This window comes from Pygocentrus nattereri, chromosome 3 (genome assembly GCF_015220715.1).
Source record: "Pygocentrus nattereri isolate fPygNat1 chromosome 3, fPygNat1.pri, whole genome shotgun sequence".
In the NCBI taxonomy this organism is placed as follows: Eukaryota; Metazoa; Chordata; class Actinopteri; order Characiformes; family Serrasalmidae; genus Pygocentrus; species Pygocentrus nattereri.
Window position 1 is genome coordinate 18008593 of NC_051213.1, and position 22275 is coordinate 18030867.

Here is a 22275-nt window from a genome sequence, read left to right on the forward strand (position 1 = left end):
GTACATGTTTAGCTGCCAAGCTGTCATATCATAAGTGAATGTCATTTCTTATTTTCTCTCACTGTCTCTCTCTCTCTTGCTCTCTCCCCCTCTTTCTCACTCTCTCTTGCTCTCTCTCGCTCTCTCGCTCTCTCTGTGGTTAATGGAAATGAGGAGTCTCAACTGTGTCAGGAAAAGAGGGGACAGAATTTTGAGTGTGGGATAAGTGACTGGGATTGACCCTTGTGAAAGCTACTGAAATGTAGTGTTACTTCTGTACAATATGCATTACAGTGATTTTAAAGCCTTTAAAGGGAATTCCACCAATTTTTCAACATTTTTCCATAATTCATAAGTCATTTAGATGTCAGTAAAGTCATTCAGAGGGGTTTGTGAAATTATATGTGATGTTGATAATGATATAATTGTGGTACATTTTCAAAATATATGCAAATTTTGCTTTACAGCACCTTATATGTACCTCTCTACCATTACTGGATTTAAGCTTTTTTTGGCGTAGAAATGGTACATAAAGCCTATGCTTTTCCAGCAGACAGTACCAAAAGGCTCGGCCTAATTGAGATGCTAGAGTGTCTGCCGTTTGTGTAGACTGAGCTGGAGGTTTAAGAAGTACGCTTGAGTCAATAGACCTAAGAGATGAATCCGGATGTACAGTAAATTGAGGCATGAATCACAGCAACTGGCGTTGCCAGTGTTCGAATCACAGCAATTGCCATCCTAGCATCTGTTCCTGCAGCAAACAGAGACTTTGAAACAGCAACTGTGCCTGTACATTATAGAGCACCCTACTTGATCATTTTCTTAGTGGTGTAGATTGCCTCTTCAGTAACCTCTGTTCTTTTGCACCTTTCATCAGACTTCCTATAGCAATGTTCCTGTGTTTCCTTTATCTGCTCACAGTGTTTTCTCTGGGTAGGACAACACCTTGTATCTCTTATTAAAGCAAGCAGCCATGTATGCGTGGGTGTTTAATATGCTGCCTCTAGTGATGCTGTAATTCTGCCTCTTTTCTATGTTCAGTAACCCACCTCTAGTTTTAAACTCACAGTTCTGGGGCTTTTTGGCTGGGGCTCTTATGGTGTGCTCGTACGTGACTGCTCAAGACAAAATGCAGCTAATCAGCAGCGGCTCTGGAAAAGTGAATATCTCTTGATGTCTATAATGGACAATTAGGTATGATGATGAGGGCTGTGTGCTATTCTCTCTCTTAAGGCTGCAGCTATGGAGCTGTCCACTGTCAGGCAGTGTAGTCCAGTGGACTGCATGTATTTTTCAGAATTTCAATGGCAATTCTAAGAGAAAGTGTGCCAGTAACACATTGATGTTGGTATTAGGCCTATATATATATCATAATTTTTATATCATAATTGTATTTTCCAGAGTATAAATACACATGAACAAATGCCACGAATTGCTTTAATAGTGTGAAACTTACTGCAGGGGGATGCAACAGCTAAATTGCAGAGCTCAAATCATTTATGGTTATTGAATTGAAAAACACAAGATGACAGCAAACATGTTAATTGCAAATTGTGCAATATCAAAACACCAAAGACTTTAAGGCAAGCAGTTAGATAAAGTGAAAGTTGTACCAGTAACACTATCAAACATTGCTAAGTACTGGAACAGCCTTAATCAAATGAGAGGTCTTTTTGAGTGTGGCACTATGTGTTAATATTTTGAAGGACAGGAGATTTCCTTTCTGATCTATAGTGCTGTACAGTCAATAGGATAATGTTCCACTAAGCAGGGTGCCACTGTGTAATTTTGAAAGTGCCAGAAATCGAACTGCTTACATTGATTTACACCGGCGCATGTTACACAATGCTTTATTGTAAAGATTTCATTCATTTTTCTCAATTAATGCAATCAATTAACATTGCCAGTCCTGTGTGCATGTGTGAGAATATGCCTAAACTCTCAGAAAATCTGCACCTTTCAGGGTGCATGCATTGTCACAGAGGTGCGATCTTCAATGATTTGCTTCAGCACCTTAGCTAGGGGCCATAGTTGTACCATATTCTGTTGCAGTTACATCTTTGTTACATCAACTGTTTTTCAGTGTAATTTAAACTCCATACCCACTGTTTTGACTCCAGTTTTTCTATTTAAGCCCTTCAGTTATGAAAAGGTCCATATGCACGTTTAAGATGTGCATTTGGACCTTAAGGACCATGCTGCACCTTTAAGGGGGTGTATACATTGTTTGTACCTTGGAATTAAAATTTACCTGGATGGTACTTTTTTCCTGATAGGGTATATTGAAACATTCATAATTAGAACTAATTTATCAGATTGTGGTTGTCATTTGCAGGTAATAATTCTCAAAAGCCAGAATGAAAGCTTTTCTTTTTTTTAGCAAGCAGCAAACTCTCAGAAACGCATTCTGATGAAGCACAGCTGTTCTCACCTCCTGACAAATGCACTGTGACCAGGTTGTAATAATCACTGTTAATTGCGATTAATAATCACAATCACAATACCATACACAGTAATTGCACTTGTAATTTTCATAATAGTCTCTCATGCATGTGTTCCTGCCTCTAATTGTGGCTAATTTTTGTAGAGCATTTCTTTTCTCTTTCTGCCGCCATGGAAAGACCATGGCTTCTGCAGCATGGTGGATGCCACCTTGCCTCAATTTTTCATTTGCCGCTCATTCGCCCAGCCGCCGCTGTCAAGAGCGCCAGCCTTGATGAGACAGCAAACAAATTGCATTTCCCTTTTAGTGTTATTCAAGCCCAGGCAGAGAGACAGCAGGACTGCTTCCCTGGACTTGACAGCACGGGCAATTAGAGGAACGAGGAGAGAAAGGGATGACGCAGGTACTAACTTTGTCCCTTTCTTCTCTTTCTTCTCTTTCTTCTCTTTCTTTCTTTCTTTCTCGCTCTCTCAGGTCTGGCTTTGAGCAGGATGTGGAGACGGGCTACCCTCAGTACCCAGACAGCTGCCATGGTGAGCATAAGACAGCCAAAAAGTGTCCTTGCATTTTCATTTGTCATTTGGTCTTTATACAAACCTAGTCTGAGGAAATGAGCTCAGAGGTCCTTTAAAGTCTAGAGTTGTCATTTTCATTTTGATAGACTGTGTAAATGTAATAACTAAGGGAGTAATAAGTTCAAAACAGTATGGAAAAGGCTTGAAACAGTGTGTTGAAATATAAATATAAAACTGATCAAAAGTAGGCATCTGGGTCCATCCTCAAATGACTGGGCTTGTTTCTGAAGTCACTACAGTTTCTAGGGATTGCAATTTTGGAGACATTTTTTTTTCTGAATCTGAGAATTGTTACAGTTCTAGCCCTGAATTATACATGCTTTAGGTGTATCAATGGCTTTTTGTCTGCATTAACAACTTTTTCAGTTTGTTTAATGTAAAAAAACATGACAAAACTTTCACAATTTTTTTCTATCTGCACATACGAGAATATATTCTACAAATATAAATGTGGTATCAGCTGAAAGCTTATATTCTGCAATTCTGACAGTTTCCCCACTTGTTTCCATAAGCTACATCACAAAGTGGTTTCATCTAGGCTTTTACAGAATGACTCATTGAAATCATGTATTTTTTTCTCTCTTAATCATAGATGTCTTGGCAACTACACGAAAGCAGAACACTGCAGTGGATTCAGCCTATGGTCAGTAGCTTCTTTTCCCTATTGTGCTTAAAATCACCAAAGTCATCATCTCTCCATTCATAACTTGAGTTCATCAGTTGCTCTGTGCTCCTGCCTTTTATGTATCACTCTCTCATCCAGAACGTCTTTGAAAACTTGTATATGTACTTTAACTCCATTCATTCATTGAAAAGATGTTTTGTTGCTTATATTATTCAAATAGTGGGTTCACATTGCTAGTACATTTCTTATTTTGTTGGCTGGCCTTGCTGTGTGAATTGCGCAAATGGCAGATGTATTACAGCATATTGCTCTTGTATGAGGCAATTTTCTCATGCACACACATTACAGAGTGTAATTCAATCCATCCTGCTGTTGTTTCTGAACCCCCTATACCCCCCCACCTCTGGTCTCACATCAAGCCTGAGAGATGCTTTCACACAGGTATAGTATGCTGCCACTCCAGATCAATCTCCACTGATATAGACACAGGCATCAAAGAATTTAGGGCCTGTAGTAAGTAGGGCCCGCCAGAAAAACAAAAAATATGTTACTGATACTTATTTTAAATAGTTAAAAATTGTGAAATTAACAGCCAGTGTATTTTTGCTGACTAAGATGCAGTTGTAATACAGTGGGTAATACGCTGTCCTCCATGCAGCAGACTGGGGTTCAGTTCCTCACCTGGGCAAGACTCTTAATGCTGCGTTTGTCTACCTCACTAACATGATTAAACGTAGAAGTCGATCTGGATACTGAATGCATAAATGTTATGTGATTTTCACTTGTCAGCTGTAAATGGTCTAATATGTTCAGTTTGATTTCTTAAATTCAGATAAAACAGCAGAAACCCACCATTCATAAAATATTATTCTATATTAAATTAACGTATTAACAAGAATGGAAGAGTGTATTTTGCATCAGACAGTAATCAGTTGATACAGTGTGCTGTGTGTGTGTGTGTGTGTGTTGGCTTTGTTTTAGCGGTTTAGACAGGTCAGCAGTGTGAGTCAGCGCTCAAAGCTGTTGTACTGAAACACATCAACAGCACATTCTGACAAAGAGACAGAGCTGCTGTAGTCTGTCTGTCTGCTTGCTTAACTCCATTCAGTGCAGCACACATCTCAGCCCCCCCCCCCGCCAACCCACACACACACACATCCCCTGTGGACAACCAAAATTACTCACTGCAGCAGTTGCCCTAGTGCTAACAGTGGTGCAGTATGTGGCGTATTCACACTTAAAGGGTGGGCTATATGACAAAAAATATAACAGTACAAACTTGAAGACATTTATGACAAGTTAGTACAGACAACATGCACAAGCAAAGCTTTAAAACAGTTCACATTTTAAAAAGTCTACATTGCAAAAAATTGTATTTAAGAATAAACAAGATAGAACCAAACAACTAGTAAAATAAATGTATGAAATACAACCTGATTCCAACTTCTAACTAATCACTTTCTGTTTTCATTAGTAAATTCTGTTTGACATGTATTAAATTGAAAATGATACAAAAACACAATGTTAAATTTTACCCTATGAATTCCATTGCTTTTTGTAAATATACACTCATTCCAGTTTTGATGCCTGTAAAACGTTCCAAAAAAAGTTGGGAAAGGAGCATGTTTACAACTGTTTAATCTCCTTTCCATTTAGCAATACTTAATAAATGTTTTAGGACTGAAGACACAAACTGATCCAGTTTTGAAAAGTGAGTGAGTTTTTGGCATTCTTCTGTTAGATAAGTCAGCTGTGCAAGAGTACAGGGCCTTTGTTGTCGTGTGTAGACACATTTTCAATGGGAGACTTTCAATCAGAGGTTTTAGACTGCAGGCAGGCCAGTCTAGCACCTGCACTCTCTGATGACATAGCTATATTGTTGTATTACATGCAGAATGTGGTGTAGTTGTGTTGAAATAAGGGCAGGTGTCCCTGAAAAAGACAGTCTCAGAGTTTGACCAGGAGACCACAATGTCCATTATTTCCATAAACAATCTGAAAGATTGACTTATCAGACCACAATGCAGGTTTCCACTGGGCACCAGTCCATTTCAAATGAGCTTGAGCACAGAAATGTCGGCAGTGTTTCTGAACGTTGCTGACCGATGACTTTCTCTATGTATTTGTAGATGCAGTGATGGACAGTGTATATTCTGACAACTGTTCAACAACTCAAAGAATTGTTGATTCATGATATTATGTGATATTCTATGATATCTATTAGAGGAGTAAACCAGTTTGTAATGCAGTGCCATCTGAAGTGTCAAAAGCTTCTGGATTCCCTAAATCCTTTGTTGATATAATACACTGTAGAGGGTGAAATAGCTAAAATCCTTGCAATCCCTAGCTTTTGAATGTTATTTTTAAACTCTTGGATTTTTTACTAACACATTTCTGTCAAAGTGGCAAGCCTCAACCCATTCTTGCTCATAAAGGACTTGGCCTTTCCTAGATGTTCCTATGTTCAAGCATCACCTGTTTAAGGTGTGTTTTTCTGTCTCTAGTCATAAATTGCCTTTTCCAATGGAACATGTTACAGGCATCATTTTCAGAATGAGTGTATATTTACAAACAACAAATTAAGTAGATAGGGTAAATTACATAGCTTGTCCTGGTATTATTTTTGCAGAGTTATGAATCACTACTTTTAGTATTTATTTGCATTTGTTTTATTTGGTTTCTTTAATAATGGCTTAATAGGCTGACATCCAGTCAGCTGTTTATTGCTGTGCAGTTTATACAGTTATTATGTATTAGGTGTTGTACACATGCTCTTTATAATGGATCTAAATCTGTCCTTTTCTGTAATACTGTTCTGGAAGTACACATACTGGGTACACAGTATGGCAGCATTTATTGTTATGCTGATAAATGACATCACATTATATATCATATAGTACTGTACACATCACATCATAGTATACATTTATTGATAAATATCATCAGTACTTAAAGAGCACGAACCAACTGCATGTTACATTACAAAGGGACCATAATTATCCCCATAATTAGCCGAGCACTGAATATTGTGCAGTGTAGTATATGAAACACTAAATAAAATTCTTGTATGTAGAGTTTTCGACTACATGTGATGCTGGGTGTCTGTTTCATCTTATCACACTTCAGAACAACTAATTGTTCTGAATTGTGATTCACACTGTATATCATGAAAGTGTCTTTCAATATATTTTTGCCCCATTGCCCATCTCTAACTGACCATTACCAGCATATACTCAGAAAAGCATATTGTGATCACAATACTGATAACATATGGCCATATTGCCCACCCTTACTCACATGTTTATCTATTTGCAAAGAACACCATGGCACAGCATCCATGGAACCCATCACAGTCAGTCAGTAAATGACACAAAGGACGAGACTCTTCAGAAGACAAGTGTGTGACTGCTCTCTTCTCTGCTGTAGAGTCAGTCAGTTTATCTGAGGGGTGAGAAAGTGAACATCATGGGAGTACACACTCACTCAGCCCCCCACTGATTAATTCACTTTGTTGTGCAGACCACTATTCCTCTAGAAACCCACTGGAAATCACACGAACAGTTTACTTATTAGTTTACTGCGTTTTCAATTCTCACTCCGAGACAAAGCCTTCCACAGCTGTACAGTGTGCAGCAATTATTTCAGTGCTGAGAAAACACCCACGTGCCAACTCCAAGCCATTACACACTCTGAGCTTTGTTCCTATTCGGCTCAATGCTGTGCTCCCCCTCTCTCTCTACCTCTCTGTCTCTCATGCTCTCCTTCTCTGCCTTTTTTGTTCTTTCTCACATGCTCTTTTTCTTGCCCCCCCCAGCTCTCTCTCTCTCATTCACTGTCTTGTGCTCTCTCTCACTCATCCGCTCCCTCATCTCCCCACTGTTTGATAAAGCAGCCCCACAGAGACAAGCCAGCCAGACACATTTTCTACAGCACATACATTGAAATGGTTTTCAATGAGCATATTTGATTCTTTTTTTACATCCTACCCCTCTTCCCCCTCCCAGCTGTTTAAAGCGGTAGGGATAGAAATGATAATAAGTGGAAGTCATAACAAAACTCAGCCTTGTGGCCATGTGCTAGCATGCCAGCCTGAGCTCCCCTGGTGTGCAGCAGGCTCCATTTGCCTGGCACAGATGGCACGCTGACAGGCCTGATTTGGAACAAGCCTGGTGGACTGGCAGAAAAGAAGAATGTGTGGGTGTGCATGTGTGCACGCGCATGTGTGTGAGGCGGCTGGTTAACAGGCTGGTTGTACGAGAACAGTGAGGGCAGCTCATTAACCATCAGTGGAGCTCTGGAGCCCCACTCTATTGCCTGGACTCAAGGACATTCAGCCTTTGAGGAGAGGAACTTCACAGAGGCGTCAATAATTAAAGCAGCCCTGGCAGGAGAATATGTAAAGTTCCATTGCAGTATTAAAGAAGGGGATACCCTCAAAGTCAGTCTTAGTGAGTGTCAAGCCGCACTGTGAAGTCTGAGTGCTGTGAATGTGAGATGCAGAGAGACTGGGAGGGAGGAAAGTGTTTTGAATGACCAGACATGCAGCTAGAAGCAAAGTTTCATCGTGAGCTGGCTAGGTGTATCCACTCAAGTTGAGGAAGCTTTGGAATGCACCAGAGCTAGAAATTCCTACATGGATTAGTTTAAGACACACAATGTTAATTCATCTGCCAAAACCAATGCTTTAGAAAGCTTAAATTGAATATTTGTCATAAACCTGTTTTAAACGTTACATACTTGATCCACTTTGGAGAACTTTCTACTCCTGGAAACAGAGTGAGCTGTTTTATATAACCGTTTTCAAATGTGTCAAGCAATCGTGTTCTATCTACTTTAACTTCTTGTTGCTGCTTGTATACAGATTGTTGTCATAAACACTGATTTTTATGTTACTCTGTTTGTTATGAGAAATTTGCCTGAAATTATTTGAATTCTATGCACATGATGGATTTCACTGATTGGTTACTCTGTTGCCCCCTTCCAATACAACCACAGGAAAGACCTCACCCACAAGCGCCAGCCCAACCAATCAGGGGCCAGCTCTGCCTAAAGGGCCAGGTGTCCCTGAGAAAGGTACCCACCCTGCGGAGGGGGAGCGGGGGGGGCGGGGTTCCCCTGACTCGGAGCCAATCAGTGTGGAGATGGAGGGTAAGGGGGCGGGGAGAGGCTCTAAGTCTGCTGTCTGTCTTCTAGCACTTTCCTTAGTTTAAGCTTCTATCGCGCTAAACTGGATCTTATTGTGTGGCCCTCAGCTTCATGCACAAAGCATGACTCACACTATACCTTTCATAAGCGGAAGTATTCATTACCGTAAACACAGCACAGCAATCACAAACATTCATAAATATGCATATGAATAATTTCCCAACGTAACAACTTTAATGTGTGATTAGCATGTGCAGAGACAAAAGAGTGAAAGGTGTTTGGTCAGTGTAATTGTGCTTAGTATATTAGCTTGTTTCAGGAAAAAAACAATGGCATTTCCTAGGTGAATAATGGTCATTGTTAAATGGATTAGGCTGAGCAAATCAGACACAGTTACTTTCATTACAAAATTATCCAATTCACCATAGAACATGGAAAATATTATGGTAACCTTTGGGGGAAAACATGCTTACAAACTTATCAGTATTAATAAGCAATCAAAGCTTCTAACTTGTTGAGTTTCTGTGTCTCCTGCAGGCACAAGAAGAGCACAGTCTTGTTTATTTAGCCTTGTTATCTTTCTGTGCTCTTATCACATAGTTTTCCTCTTCCATTTGTGGCCTCTAGTGTTCTATTTTGTCTTACGTGTTGCTGTTTTAAAGGCCTTTTCCTTCTCTGTGGTAAAGCTCCTCCACTGTGCAGAGAAGAACCTATAAATCCCCATCCTGCTGAGCCCTGCGCTCCTCTCTCACTCTGACTTCTGCTGCTATGATCATCCACTCAGCTTGTAATAAGAAGCACCAGCAACAAATAAATATGCCCAGGGCCAGCGAGTGCTGCCTGATAGAAACTTCTGGTGGGTGATCTTTTTCAGCAGCCGAGCCAGGACATGGCCTTACACAGCTAAAAGCACCAGCAGACCAAGAGAAGTGGTCTTGGGCTGGAGTTCTAGGATAAATTTTTAGCAAAAATTGTTCTGCACAGTAGTAAAAATGGTACTATGGCATGGAAAGTGGAGTCATCTTTAAAGACTTAAAGTCAAAATGGACTTTTTTCATGTTTATGTCCCTGGTCATATTTTGCACAGTTTACTATATCATGCCACTTTTTCCTTGATTAAAGTGTAGTGTACTCTACCTGCCTTTAACACAAGTTCTGAAAATGGAAAGAAAGTGATATTAACCATTAGTGTTATGTTTCACCTTCCCCAGTCAACCACCTCCACCTATTATCAAACGAAAATGCTCATCTAGGTTAGTGGCCTTCCATGAAACTGTTTCACCCAGAAATACACCAAGGAGTGGAGAGCAAATGCAATATAATTTCTGATTAACAATAGCCTTCTAACAACAATAATAATTAAAATAGGAGACTTATTATTATTATTATTATTAACGGTAATAATGCAGTATGCAGAAAGCAATAACTGAACATTGTGTACAAAAAACTTTTGTACAGTAGTGTGCACTTCATACTTTTTTTGTGCTACCTACTCATCTTTTTCTCTTCATATCTTTTTTTTCACATTATTTTGACTGTCTTTATCTGCCTGTCAGCTTTCTCCATCTCTCTCACACTCTCTTTTTTTCTCCCTTTTTTTCTCTTGCTAAGCCTTAGCAAGCAGAACTGAAAGTCCAAATGCACTTACTGATGTTTACAGACTGTGAGGTAGAGAGAGAGGAAGCACACTCCTCTATCACGGACAGCAGAGTATAGATTACAATATCATCAGTACCCAAAAAAATCTTTAAAAATATATAATTTCTTTTAACTTTTTTAAATTTTTCTTAAAGAAATCACCTTTACACCTTCAGTAGCTGCATAACTGATTGTCTTAAATACTGAATGTACTGTACCACTGCAGCCATAATCACACACTCTCACAGAGCTCTACACTAAACGTATTGAAGCTAACCATGCATTTATACGGCCGAGGCCAAATTGATCTGTCATATTAATGTTATGATATGTATTGTTGAGCCTTGGTTGCAGTGTGGGTTATTATGTATAATTGGAGTGAGTGGAGAGAGCAGGTTAAGCGCTGCTTTACTATTACAAGCTCCAGACACCCACCTGAACACCATCCGCATGCTTGTCTGGGAGCCTGTAATAATGATGCCTCACTCTCCAGCAGAAAGTAAACCTGCACTTGTTATTGCTCAGAGGTGGCTGCTGCTCAAATCTCTCGTCGCCAACACTGTCACTACTATATTTAAACACCGTCACAGGTCATTTATAAAATTCAGAATGAATTGAGTGTTGGCACACCGACGACTCCCAACCTTTGATAATTTGTGTGGGTGTGTGTGTTGTGTGAGGCTGCGTTCATAATCGACAGCTCTGCGCTGGATCTGAAGCTAATTAGACTGCAGAGAGGGCTGAGGACGAACTGGAGATGAACTCGAGCTGAACTCTAAAACCTCCTCTCAGCCCCAGAGAGAGAGCTGCCCAGCTCTGGAGGTTATTAATACCACAAGAGAAAGAGAGAGAGAGACAGAGAGGGAGCATAGGTTTTGTTCCTTTTTTGTTTTTAATACACAATAGTTTGTTTGCTGTCCTGTCCATTACTGCATATTTTACTCAATAACCTCATAGCAGACTGTGATCAGTAATACATGTAACTATCCACTGTCATAGGCAGTATACAGTCAAATAAAAAAAAACTTAAAAACTTGTCGTTGTAAAGAAGACATCGAGAAAAATATGCTAGCAGGGTTTTGTGTGAACTGAGGGCCCACACAGTGTGCAGTCCATGTAATGCGCTTGTTCTTACCAAAACTTCCTGACCTCCTCTCCTCCCCCTCCTCCCCCTCTCTGCTCACTCTGAGCACAGGGGAGTAGTGTGTTGTTAACCCGCCTGGTGTTTCCTATAGACTAATGCTTTACCTTCTTCTGTTCAGTCCTCCTTTAGCACTCCTCTTCTCCTCGACTTCCTCCTGCCCCGATGTGTAGCAAATGACCCCTGTGCTCAGCCCCCGAAAAACACCAAAGAAATCTAGAACTCTGCTTGTTCTCTAGATTTCACAGACAGCAGCGCTAGCGTAGTAGTAGAATAGCCCTCCAGCTCTAGGGGTGTAAAAAATGCATAGATTTACTGCGATGCATTGATCTGAAGGTCACAATTTAGCTACATCGATTTTGTAACATAGGAATACCTAATAAGTGGTAATAATAATAACATTGAGTAGAGCATACACTTCATATAACAATGCCACAACCATCCATAGCCAGAGGTCAAAGAGATTGTAGTTGGCCTTGCTCTCTCTGGGTGAGTAGGTTGACCGTCCCAATCACTCAACACAGTGCTAACAAATGTGTTCACCTGTTAGCTGATATAACAGACCTGGCCGTTAGTGTTCTCTTTTTGAGCATTGCGCTGTCCCGTGAATTTGCGTTAGCAGTAGTTTAAAAAGATGCGGTGACAATTCCTGTGTCTTGAAAGAAGCACATATTAGCTGTCAGCACATTTTGGTACAATTGCTAGCAAGTGGAAGTGACAGGGACTAAATTGGGTGAAAATAAAAAAAACATGCGTGTTCCTTCTCTCACATCTATGTGGACAGTGTATTTTTATTTTTAAATACATCTGAATGTACCAAAATAATTCTATTGAAAATTGAGATTTCATGATGCATTGAATCATTGTGACGTCAGAGATTTACACCCCTATCTGGGAGTTCGGTATAATAATTCTACAGTTCTGGAACTTGAGGTAAGTTTTAGGTATTTTTCTGGGCTGTCGGTGGAGAACAGGGTTTAGATTTTTGCTCTATAAATATGCCCTGCTCAAGTCGTATCCTGCACGCTTCTGGATTTTTTGCTCTTGATTTGGTTTATTTCCCAGAACATTCGCATACTCTTCCCTCAAGAGGACCGACCCTGCTTCTTTCTTTCTCTGGCTGTGTGATGTTGAACTAAGCCAAACGAGTGACCTGCATGTGCTTAACATTGCCTTTTGTCTTTCTCCCCTTGTTTTAAAAAAGTATATCCCCTCATGATGAAGAAGAGTGGTGTTTGCAGTTTCCTTGCTTTAGCAATTGTTGATTATCTTCTGTATTCTGTTTTTGCATGCATAATGCATCAATGTCTCATGCATGAGTTTCAGAAGTGTGGAATATTGTGTTAATAATAAAAAAATAACGGTAATTGAGTTTCTCTGTCTTGCGGTTTGCTCACAGAGAAAAGAGACACTTTGTTTTTTTTTAATACATCAGAGCTTTGTTTGTGGGAACAAATACTATCGCCAAGATTGTTTATTAGTTGTGCCTGTATTTCAATCAGGTCGGTCACTAGTGGATGAAATTCCTTGAGGTGCTTTTCTCACAAATGAGATCTCATCCAGGATTGTCTTTCTACTTCATTCCTACATAAACAAAGCAGAACTCAATTTGCTGAGCAATGGAGTGGAACAGGGAATACTGAATCCATTTGAGGAGTAATCTGTGATGAAATTCATTTTCTATGTTTGCATATTTAGATGCAATCAGTTATTTACTATTTCTTGTTGTACAGCATCTGAACTAAAACCGCTCCAATTATTTTCACTCAAAATCCACACTTTAAGCTAAAGTAACTTGGGGTTGAGTGCTACATAATGGGAAGTTGTAGTGTTCTAGTGTTCTATTTTAAACCTTTATAAATCTGGGGAGTTAATATGTTGTTCTTTAAAAGCTAAAAAATTAGACAGTAAAGCTCTGGCACTGGCAGCCTGTTATGCTGTTTTGCCTGCAGGGGCAGCTCTGTTTCTGAGAAAGAATGAAATATACATTCATGTAATGTGCATTGTCTCCTTTGCTGTGGTGAAGAGTGCAGGGAATCTAGTTTACAGATAGTGATATTACCTGTAGTTGATATATTTTGGTTGAGAGCCATAAAAAAGCTGCTGTAGTGAAGTGTTTGGCATTAAGAAACAGTACCACATCCACACTCATCTGGTTGTATATATTTCTGTTTGATATGACATCCACGCTAGCAGTTATTGATGCCCATTTACCTTATTACTGTTCTTACACTCATTTTCTTTCTGCTCTTAGTACAAATAATAACTGCTAATTATGGCAGTTTCAGTCACTCATTACAACCGTCTTTTATTAATGATGAGCTTATGATGCCTTGTTTGTACTGCCATCGAAGCTGCTTACTGTGGGAGCATAGTTACAAAGTGGTGACAAAACAGCAATGCCCTCTGAACTGAATTAGAGTGAGAGAGAGATAGAGATCATTACTGATACAAATACATCATTCTGTCTGCCAAACTCAGTCACACTACAGCTAATTTAGTCCTGCCAATCCTGCCAGGTTTCCGTTAAAAGAATAGGAAAACCACCAGTTTTCCTTATCATTTAATGAACAGAAAATGATTATTCTTAAATTCTCATTAGAATCAGTATGCAGTGATCTACATAGGGTCACCAATCTTATCCACAAAAGGCAGGTGTGGCTGCAGGTTTTCTTTCTAATCAGGCTGAAACTCACCTGATCGCACTTGTTTAATCAATTGGTCTCAGTCTTCAAGTAAGTGATTGCTTAGTGCTTTGCCATATGAGGCGCTTCCTCCTCCTTGGTTAGAGTAAGAAACACTTCTGCTTAGTTATTTTTCTTCTTCTGCTTCTGCTGATATTAGTTTTAGATAAGCCTGTGCTTGATGAAGGTTAAACGAGTTACCATGATAACAGCCCCTGATGGGGAAAAAAAAAAGTTTAGAAAAAATCTTGCTCATTTATTGATTTATTTTATGCAAACCACAGCAAGATGGCAGTGTTCCCACTCGTAAACATAACTGAACTTTTGAATATTACTACCATTAATACCACATTTATTAAACCCAGCATACCTGAGATTGTTCTAGAAACACAGCTGTGCTGGTTAAACACATTGGGTGTTGCAGGCAGAGCTGCCTCTGTGGTATGGTGTGCTACTGACATCCTTACACCACAGTGTCAGGTTTGAGTCTCATGTAAAAACATGTATGAGCTTTGGTTGGGTTGTTTCAAATGGCCTCAGGCGAAATGGCTTCAGAGAAGAAGGCAAATCTAAGCAGCTGCAATCTCTGAGACAGTAAGTTTTGTATCACACCATCCGTATCTGCATACAGTTTTGCTGGTTCTGTATGTGAAAGAGAGGTTATGTCCTATGGTGCTGTTGTTGGGTGGATGAAAAATGACTTGGTCTGCCTGTCATCTTAGAGCATTGTTAGCAAATAGTGCCTGCCTTTTAAAGGCTTAGTAGCTCATGGTGCTCGGAAGTGGAAAGACAGAGCTCAGTATTATGTCTTTTTTTTACCTCTGCACATTTGAGCTACAAGGTGGAGAAGAAAAATACAGATGCTTCCATGGACTCACAAGATTTGTTATCATCAAGCTAGCCAGCAAACTTTATGGTCAGTGTTATGGATTTAACCAGCTACAATTGAAGGGGTGAAAAGCCATGTTGATTTGACAACATGCATAAAATTCTGAGATGAGAACACCATTTAATTTTCTGAGTAGGAATTCACAATTGATGTGGGTGCTTTCTTTGATATTACCTAGTTGGAGGTTGAAAACTCAGTTTTAGTCCAACACAGTATTACAGTATCGTGGTAAGAATAAGAATATCGTGATAAGAAGTGGTAATCTAGATAAAGGGGTGGCAAGTAGCTACAATTATAATAACAAAACTGAGCAAAAATTAAACTAAGAATGCAAAGAATATTCTGTTTATATTTGATTATGCACTTTTTTGCACACTTCAGAATTCACACAGGATACCTGCTGCATTCATTTGCATTTTAAGAACTTCTGCCATTAGAACATTTTCACAACAACAAAATAAATCACCCTTAGTAGTAACAGCACTGAAGGGAGATTTTACTGTTTTATCTCCATGTGCACCACAACTCCCCCTCCACATCCTGTTCTACTGTTATAGGGCTTATATAATGTGGAGTTTTATCTATTTTTGTGCTTTCTTTTTCCTTCTCACATGGAGTCATTAGAATAGCTCCTGCTGTATGGAGAGAGAGGGAGAGAGAGAGACTAAGACTTTGAACTCTGATAGCTGACAGACTGTCAATCACTGCCATGTACAGTACTGTGCAAAAGTTTTAGGTATGTAAGCAAATTTTTAAACAGTTTACCTCAGCAGTGAGTTTATCACAGAATACATAGAATGAAGTCATATTCATAATTCAAATAAACATAAAAATAAAAAGGAACAATCATTTCTTGGGTCCATATTTTTTCCTTGACACCTTCACAGCTGCCACAGAGACTTGTTAATATCATCAGTTACACCATGAGCACAGTTTAATGAAGCACTGATTGGTCAAACCAGGAGCTGCTTTTTAACTACATACAATACTGGGCTTCCTCGAGGAGAGGTTTGAAAATGGTTAAACAAAAACACTAGCATCCACAAAATCACTATATATATATAAACACACTTCTCAGCAAATAAACACATACTACACAAATAAATAGATTTTGAAAATGGGTCTTGAGTGCCTAAGACTTTCACACAGTACTGTATCTTCCAGTTTCTAGTTTAGTTTTTGTCCATCCTCCATCTTCTTTTCCCTCTCTCCATCTTGATCAGTCTTGCTACACCCTCTCACTTTCTTTCATTAATTCACCCTCTTCAGCTCTCTCTTTTATCATTATCTCTAACCCTTAAGCACCCTCTCCATCCTTTGCGTGCTTTATCACTCTTTGTCTTGTTCCTCTCTCTTAGCCTTCTTCATTTTTGTTTTATTTCTTCCATTTTCCCATCTCAGCCCATCTGGTTGTTTACCTTTTGGCAGACAAGAGATGGTCCATAATATGGCTGTCCATGTTCTTCACACATTTCTACTATCTTTAGCCCTCGCGCTGAGGACCAGTTTCGTTTAACACATTTAGTGAGCATGTTAGACCAGCGCCAAGAAATGCCTCATATATTAACGTTTGCTAACAAATAATCATAATGAAGACAAACAAAACAGTCTCAAGGAAAACTTCTCCAGTTAGGTTAGAGCTTTTTAAGAAAACATTAGTATGCACTACGGCGGCACGATATGGGCAAAATACCATATTATGGTATAATAAGCAGTGATTGCAAAAGGGTTATAAAAAACACTGGAGAATGATGTGATGCGATTAATCCTTGGAAGTCAAAAGTTAGTACTATTGTTTTGCTATGCTATTTAAGTTTAGTACAATTAGTAACATAGAGTGATTAGGGGATAGCTAGTTAGAGGGTGGATGACAAAATTTAGGGGAAATTGGAGAAAAATCTAAAAGATGATTTTCAGTACACAGTGCAGTACATTCTGCATGGCACTATAATCTTATGGTCCACCCTTATATTAAAATACACCCTGCATTTGTTGTCACTGATGATAACGTCAGTCTCTTAAAGTTGGAGATTGCCCTGTGCTGTTTTGACCCTAGACCTCTTCAGTTATGTCATCACTTTGTAGTTCTTGACATGCTCATATAAGAAACAGATCTAAGTCTGTAATTGCTTTAAATGAATGACGCTCTTGATAATCGTAGCAGAATTCCTAGTTCAGCTACTTATTGACCTCATAATTAAAAGGATCCAATGATGTTTGATGAAATACAAGCATAAGACAGCCATATGAACTTTTGAGCATGTGTTAAATTGGGCATGATGGGGGCTGTTTTTGAAAACAGCATTTTTTTTTTTATTACAAAATAAGATAATGTGATTGGTTAGAGGGCAAATTGCCTATTTCACCCCTGATACCAATATTGCACAAGCCAGTATTGCAGTAATGATCCTCAAACATTGTAAGGCAAGGCAAGGCAATTTATAGTTTATTTATATAGCACCTTTCATACACAACAGTCATTCAAAGTGCTTTACAAATGAAAAAATACAGAAAAATGTAATTAATGTAAATAAAATAAAATTTATGTAAATTAAAAAATTTAAAAAACATAATTAAAACAATAGATTTAAAAGAAGTTAATCAAATTTAAAAGAAGGAGATAAAAAAATAGAATAAAAATAAGAAACATGATTAAAACAATAGATATAAAAGAAGTTAAATGAATGAGGATAAGAGTGCCGTTACAGGATAAAAGTGGATTAAACTGAGCTAAAGGCCTGCTCAAACATGAAGGTTTTCATTCTGGATTTAAAAGTGTCTAGTGTTGGGGCTCTTCTAATGCTCTCTGTCAACTGGTTCCATTTCAGAGCAGCGTAGTAGCTAAATTCCGCCTCTCCGTGTTTAGTTTTTACCTTAGGCTGCACTAACTGACCAGTTCCTGATGATCTGAGAGTTCTGCCCCGCTCATATTGCTGGAGCATATCTAATAAATATACTGGTCCTGCACCATTAAGACATTTATAGACCAGTAATAGTACCTTAAAGTCTATCCTGTAACATACTGGTATCCAGTGTGGGGATTTAAGGATAGGAGTGATGTGCTCCCTTCTTTTACTCCTAGTGAGAACTCTGGCAGCTGTGTTTTGAATCAGCTGAAGCTGTTTGATTGTCTTTTTTGGGAGTCCAGTTAGGAGCCCATTACAGTAATCAATCCTACTAGAAACAAAGGCGTGGATGAGTTTCTCCAGGTCTGCTTTAGCCAGAAAATCTCTGATTTTGTTGATGTTTTTGAGGTGATAGAAAGCTGATTTGGTGACAGCTTTGACATGACTGTTAAAAGTGAGATCCATTTGTACACCAAGGTTACATACTAGTTCTTTAGATTTTAGGCCTCTCGAATCTAGATAGGCAGCTAGTCTGTGTCTTTCATTGCTATTCCCAAATAAAATAATCTCTGTTTTATCTTTATTCAACTGCAGAAAGTTGTGTTTCATCCATTTGTTTATGTGCTCAAGGCATTTGCACAGTGAGTCTAGGGGACCGTAGTCATTTGTTCAGAGAGCCATGTAGATCTGAGTGTCATCTGCATAGCTGTGGTAAGATATCCCATAAGTATGCATGATTTCACCTAGAGGAATCATATATAAATTAAATAAGAGTGGCCCAAGAATTGAACCCTGGGGTACACCACAGGTCACTGGCACAGTCTCAGAAACATTACCTTCCATTTCCACAAAGAAGTTCCTTCCTTGAAGGTATGAACTGAACCATTTTAGGACAGTTCCTGAGAGTCCAACCCAGTTCTCAAGTCTATCTATGAGAATTTTGTGGTCAATGGTGTCAAAGGCAGCGCTGAGATCGAGCAGTAGTAGAACAGACATGTTTCCTGAGTCTGTATTTAGGCGAATGTCATTGATAACCTTAATTAGTGCAGTCTCAGTACTATGATTAGGTCGGAAGCCTGACTGAAATTTGTCTAGACTGCTATTTGTGGATAGAAAGTGCATAATTTGTTTGAAGACAATTTAGACATTGTAGCATGCAGCCCTAGTGTGTGTATGTATGTCTAAGCTAGTCTACTTGTGAAATTTTGCTTTACGCTTCAGAGTAAACGGTCTAAAACAGCAGAGCAGCTCAGAAATACTTCATACCTGCGTGAGTAGGTGTCAGTGTGGGGGTGACTGGGCCAGCATATGTCTCCTATAGGCATCTGCTGAGCTGTGGCCCCGCAGTCACAAACATCTTTTGACAGCTTATGTGTGGGGCAGCTAAGATTTGTGAGTCCTTCCTTAATGCCCCCTAGTGCGAGACACACATGTACTGTACACAAACACACATTGACAGTGAGTCACTCCTTCACAGACAATGTGCTAGCCCTCAGTGCTCTGCAGGCTCTGTGGGTGTAGTTTAGGGCCCTGCAGAGGCCTGATGAGTCAGACAGACAGAGAAAAAAAATCTGTCCATTATTCATAAATGTCCTATTCTCTAGTCTCAGCACCGCTGTCTAACCAGCCATCAGACCAGCGCTGGATAGATAAAAGAGGGTTAGATTTGAGGGAGAGAGAGGGGGAGAATGTCTGTCATCTTTCTGCAGATGTTACACTAGTCAACTAGTTTCATTCTGTTTATTAACAGATGTTTGTCTTATCTTTTCAAAAGTTTTTATGTTTAATTTTGTATTTAGTGTTGCTTTCAAACTTTTGGCTTGCTGTGTAAATATGGTATGTATTTTGTCGATATTACACATATTTACATAAATTGGCACCTAGAATTTGTGAGTCTGCGTTGATCTGGTAACAAGAACATATTTGGGATCTACAAGAGATTTAGGTTAAATGGGGGGTGGGAATATAGACTTATTATGTTGAAATTTCTAAACCAATCCAAGCTTTTGTGAATTGTGGCATTCCTTACATCTTCAGCCAATGTCTGACGACATCTAGTATGAAACTCATTCTCAATCACTGTATCATTCAGCAGTCTATTAAAAAATCTTTTAATACATATATACACAACTACATTTCAACATACTTAGTTAATTATCTTACATTATCTTAATTATTGCCACTTTTGTGTTCTTAACTAGGCCCGTCACAATTATCACAATCATAATCTAACCTGATTGCAGTTATTAGAGCTGATCACATTTGTTTAAAATGATAATCATTTTCTTTAGTTGTGACATTACAGTACTTCATCATGGTATGAAAAACAGAATGTGAATTGGGTGCTCTTTCATCAGTTGTGTTGAGGCAATTCAATGTAAATAAAAGAAGTGGAAAATTTATGTGTTGTGAATCTTATAAAACCAACAAATTTTCTACCCTTTATAACACTTTGCTGAGTAATATTTATTTATGTATTAAGTAGGTAGCTAATGCTAAGTTTGTTATCATGTATAAATACAGAACAAATGTTGGCTTATATTTATTATATTTGTACCAACACAAAATATAGATGTAAGCTTGACCTAACTACACATATTTGTGTGTTTGCAGACAACAGTACAGAATATCATTTGATATCAGTCACTAAGAGTATTAAAAGAGAATTTCACTGATTTATCTAAATTTATCTAAATAATGTATGGGTTAAGATGTAAACAAAGTTTAATGCCTCTAAAAGCTTAGTCACAGAAAGCTATTACATGAAATGGCTTTGAATACACTTGACTGAAGCCTGATTGGGTATTTTACAGTAGTGTTGAGACCAGATTATAACAAGTTATTTTTTTATGTCTGTTCATGGCAGAGAGATACATGTAGGGTGTTATAAGGCCAAATGCAGACATTTTGAAAAACCCATCATTAAGAAAGGATTGGTAGGAGGCAAGATAGTTCATCAGGATAATTCATTCAGTTTGGACTTGTCATTTAATAATAATTACATAAAATATATAAACATTCATGTCTAAATTGTAAATTGCAATTATGTATATGATGGTTAATTGTCAACAATATTTCATTATAATGAGAGTGCTATTGTTAACATCTGTTAGTGTAAGAAATTACATTGTTTTTTGGTCCATTTGTCGAAATATTCACACAGCATAAAAGGGCAGTTGGTGTTTTTGAGAGAGAAAGAGAGAGAGAGAGAAATAAAACCTCCATTATTCATAAAAGTTCTGTTCTCCAGCCACAGCACCACTGTCTAACCAGCCATCAACCAGCAATGGAAGAGAGGGAGAGCATGTAGAGAATGTATTCTCTCTGCAGATGCTACACTAGTCAGTCACGATACCCCAGCATCTCTTTTACATAAAACACAGAAAAGGGCTTTCTGGAAAGTATCAAAGCCAAAAAGAGAAACCTGCCGCGTGGGAGCAGCTCTTTCCAACAATTTCATGACCTATATAAATCTCCTGCCAAACAGTGAGGGTGTGCGAGAGAGAGAGAAGATGATGTTGTGCTACCAGAATGCGAGAGGCAGTACATTGCAGAGTTTATGTTGCCGTAACTCTTCCCATTTTAAATCTGTGAACAGCAGAAAAAACATACATTTATGGAGAGAAAAAAAGAAAAATGGGAAAGCTTTCCTCATTCAATAATTAGCAAAGTGCCTTGCTTTCCGCTCCTAATGTCTTTGTGTTGATGCCTGGAGGAAGATTATCAATGTTTCTTGTTTCCCTTTTTTTCACTCATAAACTTATTCTGCATTCATAATTGTGCTCTTGCTTGCAACTGCACAAAAAGCACAATAGCACTTCTCTCTCCCCTTTTTATCTCTCTCTCTCTGTCTCTCTCTCTGCCCCCCCCTTCTCGTGATCCACCCACACAACCCTATAGTGACTGTATGTACCTGCTTCAGCACCCTGAAATAAAACAGGCGCAGAACGCTCCTGCTAGCTTAAGCACAGGTCCCAGCCTTATCCTCTGCAGCTGTGTTTAATACCATCACTCTTATGCACCTCCAGTTCACCCACACATCTTTTTTATAAAAGGCATTTTTCCTGTTATAAGTCAAATGCATGCATCAGTTTGTAATTTAGATAACCACTTTTTCTTTTAGCCTCACACAAATCTGAATTACTCCTTACCCTTACTGGTTTAGAACCTTTGCTGTACACAAGCTAATCACTTAATTTACGGAGCCAGGAACTTGGCACCCATTTCCTCGCCCTTGCATAAAGAAAATGGGTTGAGACAGAGAGGGGCGGAGAGAATGACAGTGCAGATGGCAGAAAGATTTGCTAATT

At 38.8% G+C, this 22275-nt stretch overlaps 1 protein-coding gene across 4 annotated transcripts in view; it reads left to right on the forward strand.

The window, feature by feature from the left end:
• sema6e (sema domain, transmembrane domain (TM), and cytoplasmic domain, (semaphorin) 6E) overlaps positions 1-22275 on the forward strand; it is a 165197-nt gene that overhangs the window by 137682 nt on the left and 5240 nt on the right. For 2 of the 4 annotated variants that reach the window (XM_037537012.1, XM_017700516.2), the window contains 3 exons: positions 2897-2955; positions 3590-3640; positions 8618-8770. In XM_037537012.1, coding sequence (XP_037392909.1) covers positions 2897-2955; positions 3590-3640; positions 8618-8770 — 263 coding nt within the window. The remainder of the gene's footprint in view (positions 1-2896; positions 2956-3589; positions 3641-8617; positions 8771-22275) is intronic. The other 2 variants (XM_037537013.1, XM_037537014.1) reach the window with 2 other exon arrangements.